This window comes from Chenopodium album, chromosome 18 (genome assembly GCF_948465745.1).
Source record: "Chenopodium album chromosome 18, dcCheAlbu1.1, whole genome shotgun sequence".
Taxonomy (NCBI): Eukaryota; Viridiplantae; Streptophyta; class Magnoliopsida; order Caryophyllales; family Amaranthaceae; genus Chenopodium; species Chenopodium album.
Window position 1 is genome coordinate 44,901,158 of NC_137851.1, and position 11,571 is coordinate 44,912,728.

General features: G+C 36.0%; 1 protein-coding gene across 1 annotated transcript; it reads right to left on the bottom strand.

The window, feature by feature from the left end:
* Window positions 1-959: 959 nt before the first annotated feature.
* On the bottom strand, window positions 960-6,848 carry LOC145592438 (endoplasmin homolog). Its single transcript, XM_081648891.1, has 15 exons — window positions 6,687-6,848; window positions 6,087-6,207; window positions 5,824-5,977; window positions 5,636-5,716; window positions 5,438-5,549; window positions 5,172-5,298; window positions 4,937-5,075; window positions 4,170-4,287; window positions 3,879-4,072; window positions 3,584-3,799; window positions 3,331-3,496; window positions 2,752-2,890; window positions 2,504-2,654; window positions 1,995-2,399; window positions 960-1,384 (listed from the first exon to the last, which is right to left on the bottom strand). The coding sequence occupies exons 1-15, from the start codon at window positions 6,751-6,753 to the stop codon at window positions 1,142-1,144; spliced, it is 2,433 nt and encodes an 810-aa protein (XP_081505017.1). The 5' UTR covers window positions 6,754-6,848; the 3' UTR covers window positions 960-1,141.
* Between the last annotated feature and the right edge of the window lie 4,723 nt (window positions 6,849-11,571).

Consider the following 11,571-nt stretch of genomic DNA (forward strand, 5'->3'; position numbering starts at 1 on the left):
GAGGGGTTGCTGGAGGAGTCACCTGCCATGACCAGAAAAAGAGATAAGCTAAGCAGGAGTGTTAAGTTGCTCAAGGATGTGCTGGCTACTATCATGGACAGGTTAACTGTAACTACTATCAGAATCAGATAATTGAATGGAGGTATTACTAATTAGTCTCGTTTAACCTATGCTTACTAGTCTACTAATTTGTATTCTCTTTTGTTGCTTGAATTTCTAAGTCTATCTTTTGGTATTGCATATTATTATTATGTAAGATATGCACCTTTAATCTATCAGTTTGTGATCAACTTCGTGCTTGTAACATGGCTGTAAGCCAGTTTTCTGACATGTATGAATTTTTATCATGTGTTCAAAATGATATTTATCCACTGCATTGTTCTCTAGATTTTTGTTATCAACATCACTAATTAATTTGGTCATTGCTTTATAATTGTTACTTTTATTATAGGCTTGATTAAGAATAATGTTTAGCCCTTTCCATGAACAGCTAATTGGAAGCCTGATTAACCTATTACTGAAACAAAGAACGCTACTCTACACTCTATACTAACATGTTCAATGTACTCGCTTATTCCTTACTCGGTACTTGACCAGCTAAACTTGAGCTTTTATACAAGTCAGGAATGTGTTCTATAGCTTATGAAAGATTATTTGCTGTTTACTCTATCGTGACTAATGCTATCAGGTTCTCAGTCTCGCTCTCAGTCTAACGATATTCCTATTTTCAAATCTTATAATATTGACTATAGATTTGTTGCACCTCATGCAAGAGTTATCGAGTTGATTTGGGAGTCCATGCTCATCTTAGTTCACTTTCATTTTACCTTTCACTTAAGTACAATTTACTACTTCCTCCTTAGAGGCTAATTTCATACGAATGCAATCAACTTCCGCTAGTATGTTCTAAACAGGCCATGGCCTATAAACAGATTGGACATAGACAATCAGACAAGCCATTAAAACTCCGAAAAAATCTGGTCTACTTCTAATATTACTATGTTGACTGAGACAAAATTCTTTTCATTATGTTTACAGAATTCTAAAGTGAATTTTCTTTTTCCTGGTGATGGTAATCAGAAACTCAATAAGACGGATCCTTTAGGCCCATGATATATCAATATAGTGGCATTTAAGTCATCTATAATTCGTCTTTCACACCGTCAGCTTCTTCCTTGGGTGAAGAATCATCCTCCTTTGTTTCGACTTCAGGCTCCTCTGTGTCATCTTCTTCCTCTACGGCTACATCAGGGCTAATGTTGAGGCTGGACTTCACAGAATCATAGACACGAGAAGCAAAATCCTTCGGGTCATCCAGCAAGAAGCCACTCTCAAAGAGAGCTGTCTGATACATAAGCCGTGCTGTTTGCTTGACGCTGTCATCCTATATAAAAAGTTGGTAGCAATATAAAGTTGATAGCCAATAAGAACAAAAATTCAACGAACATTGGTCAAAACTATTTAGCTTTCTGATGCATCCCATCAAAGGAAATAAGGGGAGATTGCAACAGACATTAATGTAGTGATGAACAAACCATTTTCAATCAAGATATGTTTTGTTAATTTGGATGAGGAACTGAGACTAGCGACATAAACCAAGAAGATCAAAAAATGACATGGCATAGGCAGTCAGCCAGTCACTAGAGTGATAAGGATACATTATTTCACAGCCACTGTTTCACTAACCCACCCCCACACACACACCAAAAAAATGAAGGAAAATAAGGGGTGATAAAAACCCATATCAGAGATGGTTGCGTTTAAAAACAACAGAGGGGCATTTTTGAGGAGGTGAAATAAGGGGCATTTTTGAGGAATCGTGGAAATACAGAGGGAGATTTTGGGGAAGGTTGAGGTGTTATTGGATTGTTTGAATCAAATAGATTTGGATTTTTACTTGCTATGAGTTTATACCCTCCAAGTTACATATGCATAATTATGCCCATGCCATGATATTAAACATGTCGAAGAAAACGAGTTTTACAAGATCTTACCTCTGGATTTGTCGCCACTCTCTCTCGGAGCTCCTTGACAATAGGGTGTCTAGGGTTGATCTCAAGAACCCTTTTACCACGCATATATGCTTGCTTATTAGCATCACTGAGTGTTTGCGATTGCATGATTCTCTCCATGTTTGCACTCCACCCAAATTTCGAAGTCACAACAACACAAGGAGTGTCTGCTAAACGGTTGCTTATCTTGACATCATCCACCTTCTCACTAGCAAGAGTCCCTTTCCACCACTTAGTCAGCTCCTTGTAAGACTCCTTGATCTCCTTGTCTTTAGAGTCCTTGCCCAGTTTCAAACCCTCCTTGGAAACATTTTGGAATTTCTTGTCTTCATAGTCCATAAGGTATTGCATCAAATACTCATCCACAGGATCAGTGAAGAAGATGACCTGAAGCACAAAGACGTTCATTAACAAAATAGTTTATAGAGTAAAACCAGAAGCTGAAAAGGCAGTCCATATCAAAGCAAAGGTTAACAAGTTTCGTTGGTTACCTCATAGCCTTTCTTTGAAAGCCTTTCAAGGAATGGGGATTTCTCCAACTGCTCCTTGTTGGTACCTGTTATGTAGAAGATATCCTTCTGCCCAGATTTCATTCTTGAGATGTACTGATCAAGGGAAGTCAATTTACCATCAGATTTTGTACTGTTCAAGAAGAAAGCCAAGTTAGCAAAATTGTTCCATAGAGAGGCATGACAACCATATGTTCTAAGGCAGTAAAGCCTTAATTTCAGTAACTCACGTCTCAAATCTTAGAAGCTTGGCCAGACGATTTCTGTTTGTGGCATCCTCTATAATTCCAAGTTTGACTGACTTGCCAAATTCATTCCAGAACTTTGTATACTGACCCTTCTTCTCATCATCATCAGACATCTCAACATCTGTAATGGAGATTAAAAAATGAGATTTTAGGAAGGCATCAGCAAAGAATGTGAAAATGGCAGTAATTAGAGTAAATAATTTATTTCATACAGATGTAGCTCAGATTATTTGTGGGTTTAATATATAATGCTGGATTATGTATATATTTTAAAAACATCATTATACATCTTGTAATATGTGCTAGTAAAGCCCCCAAACTCCAAATCAAGCTAATCAAAGAGTGTTGAAAAAGAAGGATTGGGGGAGGGGGGGGGGGGGGGGGGGGGGGGGAGGGGGGGTTCCTTGCTTCAAACTTCAGAGAGATGGCCTGTTGATCAACCAACCCATTCTAAGGCACAATGAGTTCAAAATAGCTATTATGTTAAACAGCAGAATTATAGAACATCCGATAATCTACACCATGTATAGGGAAGTGTTCTGATTTTTAAAAACAACTTACCCTTCTTATCCTTGCCATCATTTTCATCAGGATCCTCTTCTGCAATCTTGCGAATCATGTCCAGGGCCTTCCTTATCAACTTCTTCTTGATTGTTTTTAGACTGCTGTGCTGTTGAAGCATTTCTCGTGACACATTGAGTGGGAGTGTGTCCGAATCAACAAGTCCCTGGAAATAAAGATAGAATCATCAGAATCATGTTAAAAACAATTTGGAGTCAAGCTATTACAAAACCAGTTGCAGTTCTTTCATTACCTGCAAGAAGCTGAGATACTTGGGCAAAAGCTCATCAAATTCATCAGAGATGAAAACTCGCCTAACATATAATTTGACACTGGCTTTGTTGTTGTTGTAGTAGCTCTCATACAAATCTTGAGGAGCTTTTGGAGGAACAAAGAGAACAGCCTTGAACTCAACATCACCTTCAGCATTAAAGTGACTCCACGCCAAAGGCTTTTCATCACCAAAATCCTACACGACAGATATTTGGACAACATTGAATAATGGATACCTTGCAGAATACAAGCCCACAAGCTAAAATTATGCTTACCTTAGCCAAAGAATGGTAGAATTTTGTGTACTCCTCATCAGTAACCTCCTTTGGATTACGTAGCCATATGGCCTTCACATCATTCAAAAGTTCCCATTCATTAGTTGTTTCTTTGATTGTCTTTGTTTTTGGCTTCTTCTCAGTTTCCTCATCTTCTTTATCTTCTTCAGATTCTTCCTCAGAACTGCTTTCAGCTGTTTTCAGCAGTCACAAAATACAAACATTAGTCTCCTTCAAACTCAGAATTAAAACACATCAAATTATCTCAAAGTGATTTAAGAAAATGCATACTGGTTTCTTCTTCATCACTTGTGTCATCGTCATCTGCTGGAACCTCTTTTTCAACTTCCTTGGTTGCCCAAAGATAAATGGGGAAATTAATGAATTCGGAATATCTTTTCACCAAATCCTGTAAATCACAACAGCCATAAACCAAAATTAACTAACATTTCAATCAAACAGATCCGCAAAAGACACTTCCAAGATTACAAATGCATGAGAAAGCCAGAAATAGTTCAAATTGAGAAAGTAGTTTGATGTAACAGCAGGAGTGAAAAGAACCTCCAGAAAGAGAAACAATCAGAATATTCAGATGTCAAGATTATTCATTCATGCCTTACAGAAAAAGGAAGAAGAAATAAGAAAACAGATAAATTCTGACATGGAAAAATGCAGAGTGATAATTATGGAAAAATAATGCATCAACACTGACAACAAAGTCAGGCAAGGGTCTACAAATCTACTTGCATAAAACAGAATTCAAAAGAAATGTTAATATTAAATGTGTGACAAAGATGAGAATACAGCTAAAGCATGCAACTGTTAACTTGTACAAATCACACGACTTTGATCATTCTCATACTAGAAAAAACTTCCTCCAAAGTAGATATAGAAATATAACACTACCACAGACGGTGGAAGGAACACAAATAGTGTACAACAAAGCAATAGTTTTAGTTTGCCATTCTCAAACCTCTCTGGATAACTCCAGTTAGATGAATGAAAGTAGCTATCATATTCGTAAAGTATAAAAGGGGAACTAAAAACAGTACACAAACCTTCAATTTGGCTTCTTCCAAGTATTCTCCAGCTTCTTCTCGAAGATGCAATCTTATCTCGGTACCACGACCTAGAGGTTCATTCCATGTGTCCTCAGAAATAGCAAATTGCCCATCAGCCTTTGATTCCCAAACATGTCTGGATAACAAAGATTCACAGGTATGAGCAAGAGTAAAAGCAACAGATATTCAAATATGTGGGGACTTAAATGCAAGCCACGAAGGCTGAACTCACTGTTTGTCATCGTTGTTTTTGCTGATAACTTCAACATAGTCAGCAACAAGATAAACAGAGTAAAACCCAACTCCGAACTGCCCAATCAAGTTAAGGTCTCCACTTGTCTGCATCTTCTCCACGAAGGCTGTATCAAATAGTAGGCAGTGGAATCAGTCTTCTTCATTCACATAGCATAAACATTTCTCCAAATTGTAAAGCACACATTCAAATATGATAGAACATTTTTTTCCAAATATTGAATACAAAAGAAGATTGTTGTATACCTGAAGTGCCGGATTTTGCAATGGTCCCGAGGTTCTTAATAAGGTCTTCTTTTGTCATTCCGATACCTCTGTCCCGAATCGACAGAATCCTCTTCTCTTTATCCAATTTAATCTGTAATTGTTGCATAACAGGTCAATCACCAAAACCATTGTATACACAACAAAAAAAGAGACAACAAATAAACAACAAAAACTCACCAAAATTTCTAGCTTTGCATTGTCACCTTCACCTAGGACCTCTTTATCAGTGAGTGACAAGAACCTAATTTTATCCAACGCCTAAAATTGCACCAAATTTGCTCATTAAGTGAAAAGGACAAGATATCGAAAATTAGTAGTCATAGATTCCGAATACGGTAATTATTGGCAGTGGTCACAGCACTTACATCTGAAGCATTGGAGATAAGTTCTCTCAAGAAAATGTCCTTGTTACTGTAAAGAGAGTTGATAATGATATCCATAAGCCGAGAAACCTCAGCCTGAAACTCAAACTTCTCCGCAGAGTTGCGAAGCGTCTTTTTCGACATCGATTCCGACTCCCTACAATCCATAAACCCCTCACAATCATCAACAAACAGTTCAAAAAAAAAAAAAAAAAAAAAAAAAAAAAAAAAAAAAAAAAAAAAAACAAATCAAAAATGAAGTAAACCTTTTAACAACATCCGAATCAGTTGATAATCCTTGTGGAACAGCTCCAAGGTTATCCTCAATCTTAGGTGGATTCGCTAATTCATCCGAATCCTCTTCAGCATTCGCGTGTATATTCCTGCCTAAATATACCAGATCCACCATTTCTCAAATTCAAATTCATACATAATATGTGCAACATTCTATTAAACGTATCAACCTACACAGAAATTCAAATTTATACTGAATATTTGCTGCAACAATCAAAATATTAATCAGATCAAAGTAAATATATATTCAAATTCACAGTTAAAAATCTACAACAATGCAACATTAATCTAGCTATAATGCGAATCAAAGTATTCAAATTCATACAAAAAATGCGCAACATTAACTAGCTATTACGCAGATCAAAATACAAATAAACTCAAATTCATACTAAAATTTTGCAACATATATCAAGTTACCAAGCGAATCTCATGTATTGATTCAAAATGATATCCAAATGTGCAACATTAATCAATCAAATAAACGGATCAAAGTACATAAATCAAAATTCATACCAAATCTTATTACATTGATCAAATAAAACGATGATTGAATCAAAATCTGAGAAAAATACCTTGATCTGGGAGAAGAAAGAGGAGGCATAAGAGAAAAAGGAGGGACGTAAGAGTCCATTTCTTCATCGTTAATGGCTACCAACTGGAAGAAGTTCTAGTAGCTTCCACACTCACTCACACAATTGATAGTTTTCTCTCTCTTCTGTGATTTCTAAATCTTATGTTTTGTTGTGGGGAATGTGATGTGATTATATAAACTGGGGATAAAAGAAGGAGGTAGGGAGGTCACGTGACCTATGAAGTGCCACCGTATCATGCGGTTTCATTGGTTACAAGGTGACACCGTGGAGGATCTGACGGTTCATCTTTGTGATGGAGGACGTGGCGATGTGTTATTGGCTACTGATACTAACTTAGACGTGGATGGAGAATTAATTGGGTTTGTGATGTGAGTCAAGTCAACTATATGGAAGACTTATGAATTTTCCGATTAATTTACAAATTTTGGACACATTAAAATTTACCAATTACAGACATTTCATTTTTGTATTTTGCAAATCACAATCATGTAAAAACATAATTACAAATCTATTAAAAAAAAACTAATTTCAAATTGCAGCCAAGAATTACTAATAAATTGTAAATTGTCACCCAATTTAATTTTTTCATCGATTTGCGTGTCAAAAAAATTCCGTCAAGATTTTAGGGGTCATTTTAGTTCCTAACGATCCAAATTGAGCTCGGAATTGGCAATAAATTAACGTAAGCACCTCAGTTTCACGGCAAAAAATAGTTGCACACAAATCAATATATTTTTTGATACGCAAAACGAGCCAATTACGTTATTTTTTACTAATTCCGAGCTCAATTCGGAATCTGAATGACTAAAATGACCACTAAAACCTTTACGGGACATTTTTCAGCACACAAATCGATGAAAATATTGATTTGGGTGGCAATTAACAAGTTATTAGTACTTTTTGGGCTATAATTTGCAAAAAAATTTAACTGGTTGCAATGCGCAAAATACAAACTTTAAATGCCTGCAATTGACAAAATTTCCTAAAGTTTATCATTTGGTTGGTTTTTAGATGAAAAATTCATCAAACATCTGCATGTACCTTGCATCATGCGCATGGTACAACGCACAGTTTAAATACAAAGGTTAAAAAGCGAGGAAAGAACATTGTATACAAATATTAATTACACGAGCAAAAAAAATCAAAATGATTTCCTCTTTGATTTAAGGTATTGATTTGTTATTTATATTCCGTGATTTATGGAATTGATTTACTTTTTTTACATTCCATATTAATAGAATATACTTTAGGTAAACCGAATTTCATTATTGTTGTATAAAGAGAGATTGATTTTATATAGAGAAAAACCACAATAAATGTTTAATTTCGAAGTGATACAATGTTGTTACGGAGTTGAATTTATCTTTCCAATGAGTCTTTTAATAAAAAGATGTAATTAACGAATTCGTTGTTGAGAGAAAAGGTATTTTTCAGTTTTTAAAGGCAAAATTGGCCTCAACACTCTGAACTATGGCTTGGGTGCACCCAACACCCTGTACTTTCCTTAGTAGCCAAAACACCACAAACTTATGACTTGGGTGCAAAGTGCACCTTTAGTGAGTTTTTCGGCCACCATTCTCGTCGGAGCCGGTGAATTAAATATTTGTTATTTGATTTGCGTGTCGAAAAATGCCCCATAAAGGTTTCGGGGGTCATTTGTTTCTTAAGAGTCCAAATTGAGCTCGAAATTAGCAAAAAAAAATAGCGTAAATGACTCAATTCGGCTTAAAAAATAATGACACGCCGCAAATCGAGATATGTTGTAACACACTAAACGAATCATGCTTGTTTCGAGCTCAATTTAGGGCCTTAAGGGTCAAAATGACCTTCGAAACTTTTACAGACATTTTTTCGACACGCAAGTCGAAAAATAAAAATTTAATTCACCGACTCCAGTGAAAATGGTGGCCGAAAAACTCACTAAAGGTGCGCTTTGAACCCAAGTCATTAGTTTGTGGTGTTTTCGCTACTAAGCAAAGTACAGGGTGCTGGGAATACCCAAGCTATAGTTCAGAGTGTTGAGAGCAATTTTGTCTTTTCTAAATGATTTTTCTATTATTGTGTAATTTTCTGAAGTTGAAGATGATGTTTTTCATATTACGGTTAATTCTTTTACAACTTCTTGGATTCATAGTTATTTTTTTAATTAGATTGGAATATGTTCTTTGAGCCTGATCAATTTGTTCTTTGAGTTTGAAATATATGTTCGTTACATTACAAACAATGTTCTTTAAGGCCGGTTTGTACTGTAGACTAAAAATGTTCTTTGGGTTTCAATAATGCAAATTATGATCTTTTAACTTGAATAGTATGTTCTTTTATGTTGATGTTCATTTGCTTTAACCTTCCCCCTAAACCATCGACTCCCTTCCCCACTCCTCCGAAGGCCTAAACCACCAACCACCCTCGAAAAAACCCTTTCCATCCTGTAGGGAATATTTCAAGCCATTAACCCCAAGCTTGAACCCCACTGTGATCATACACTTAAGCATGGTGGCGTCCAAAGGGAAGGAAGCTAGAGCAAAAGAGTCGCCAACAAGTTTTAAGAACTTGTAAACCGTTCACAAGGTGAAGATTACACCCCTTAACGATCCAGGAGATCGTCAACTCCAAAAGGTCTTGAACCAAATGGGGTTCGGGGATGAAGGTACAAATCCAACCTAAAAGAGATTGAACCTGCCCTAAAAATAGGCCTCTACTTTATTCTTCTCGTATTCATGTGCGCTTTCTGACTAACATGCAATCAACAGATTAACCCTAAACCTGTTTATCTATGTTGGTTGAACTTAATGCACGAATAAAACTATTATTGGCGATCACTTGAAATATAATCATATTAGCCCTAAATAAGATTATTAATTATCTTATTAAGCGTGATTACAAGTACAAATTCCCTTTAAACCTGCAAGAGAGGGCGTGATCAAGCAATAACAATAATATATATCAAGCAACATAATAACAATCATCATAATCATAAAATAACAATTATAATCATGTTAAAGCACAATAATAGCAAGATCCTAGGCATGATACTAACAAGATTAATAACAAATCCTAGCATGTCACTAAGCAATAAAGATCAAAGCTTTAGCCCTAACATGATACTAACATGATATTAGAAAAGAATAAAAGGCACCCTAAACATGATACTAGAAAGCAATAATAACATCCTAACATGATACTAGGAATTAAACAAATTTAAACATGCTTTCTACAAGAATAGAGCAATAAGATTACATACTTTGATGCCTCGTGCCTCTTTCTAATAACAAAATACACGCGTTAGTAATTTCAAGGAAAATAATAAAATCAAACAATTAAATTAAATAATTGAAAGAGAGATTTGGGACCAAACCCTCAGAAATTATAACCTTTCACGTCTAGGACGAAGGTAACTTCGAACTTGGCTAGGTGTTTCTAGACCTCGTGAATGCGGAATTTTGTTAGAGGGAAGGTTTAGAAAAAGAATAGAGAGAGAGAGCTTCTAGCTTTTAGAGAGAGAAAGAGAGAGATGATGATTATTGATGATTAAAATTGATGATTGTAGATTGATAATTGATGAATAAAAACGGAGGTTCAGGACCCTATTTATAAGAAAACAGTCCGGAAATAAGTAGAATTTGATAAGGAATAAAACTCCACGCTGTCGCTGCAAAACCGACCTTGTCGCTAGGCGACAGGGCTTGTCGCGTGGCGACAGCCTGGATTCCTACGCGCTTTCAACACGGAGTCCACATATGAATCAAAATTGATTTGTAAAGTCCGTATGAAAACTGAAATCGTATTTTTCATAAAATAATATTTTATTCCAAATAAAACTTATCAAAATCTAATTATTAATTCTAATCTTATTAGGATTAAAGAGAACCTTCTAAAGAATTCTAGAAGACTATAATCAATTCTAATAACTTTAGGAATAATAATTAACATTGGGCCCTCCCCTAGATCATCGGGCCGCATGTAAAGACCAAACCGGGCCCAGTTTAGTATTTTGGTCATAACTTCCTCATTATTCATCGGAATTGGGCTTATAATATATCGTTGGAAAGCTCTTTGTAAGCCCCATCCAACTACACTATTATTGGACCCTTATCGTGGACCAAACTAAACTGGATTGGCTGTTTTCATAAAATAGAGTTGTTTTCGAAAACAGAAAGAAAGAATTTTTAATAAAACTAACCGCAACACTTGACCTTTCACACTTTCACCTCGTTCGATAATCATTCGACGCAAAAGGTATTCATCACTGGGTTTGGTTTTGGGGAGACACATTTGGGTGTCTACACATCCCCATCTCGATCCAGGCCCCCCTCTCCTTCCCCCGCCCCAATTTTGGCCCCTCATCCCCTTCCTCGTCTCGATTTCAGCCCCCTGGCCTCTTCCTTCCTGGTCACAATTTCAGCCCTCCTCCCCTTCCCCCGTCTTGATTCTGACCTCCTTCCCCTTCCCCCGCCCCGATTTCGACCTCCGTCCCTTCCCTTGCCCTGATTTCAGCTTGTGAGCTTCGAGGTTTTTTTTTTAATTCAAATTCTTTTTAATTTAAAATTTTAGATAATTCACGTGGTGACTCGTGTACTTTAAAATCCAAAAAAATTACATATTTGTTAGGTTATTGGTCACCTGGGACCACTACAAGCGGATTGGCATGAAATGTCAAATAATTAAAAAATAATTGAAAAGTGGGATTATTTTGGGCGGATGAGGCAAAGGTCGGGTTATTGTAGGCAATTGTTCCTATAATAAATGGACATATGAAAAGAACATAATTTAGATAGTTAATTGTACATCATTATATCGAATAAATACACCATAATTGTTTTTATAAAGAATGTCATTATATCATATAAATGACATCTTAAGAAAA

What these genes read in the sequence shown, in the direction of transcription:
- LOC145592438 (XM_081648891.1), bottom strand. Translation starts at nt 6,753, where the DNA reads ATGAAGAAATGGACTCTTACGTCCCTCCTTTTTCTCTTATGCCTCCTC. An exon ending in GATTCGGATGTTGTTAAAAG is followed by an intron (nt 5,978 to 6,086) that starts GTTTACTTCATT and finishes TATGGATTGTAG; the next exon opens with GGAGTCGGAATCGATGTCGA. An exon ending in AAGCTTCTAAGATTTGAGAC is followed by an intron (nt 2,655 to 2,751) that starts GTGAGTTACTGA and finishes CTTCTTGAACAG; the next exon opens with TACAAAATCTGATGGTAAAT.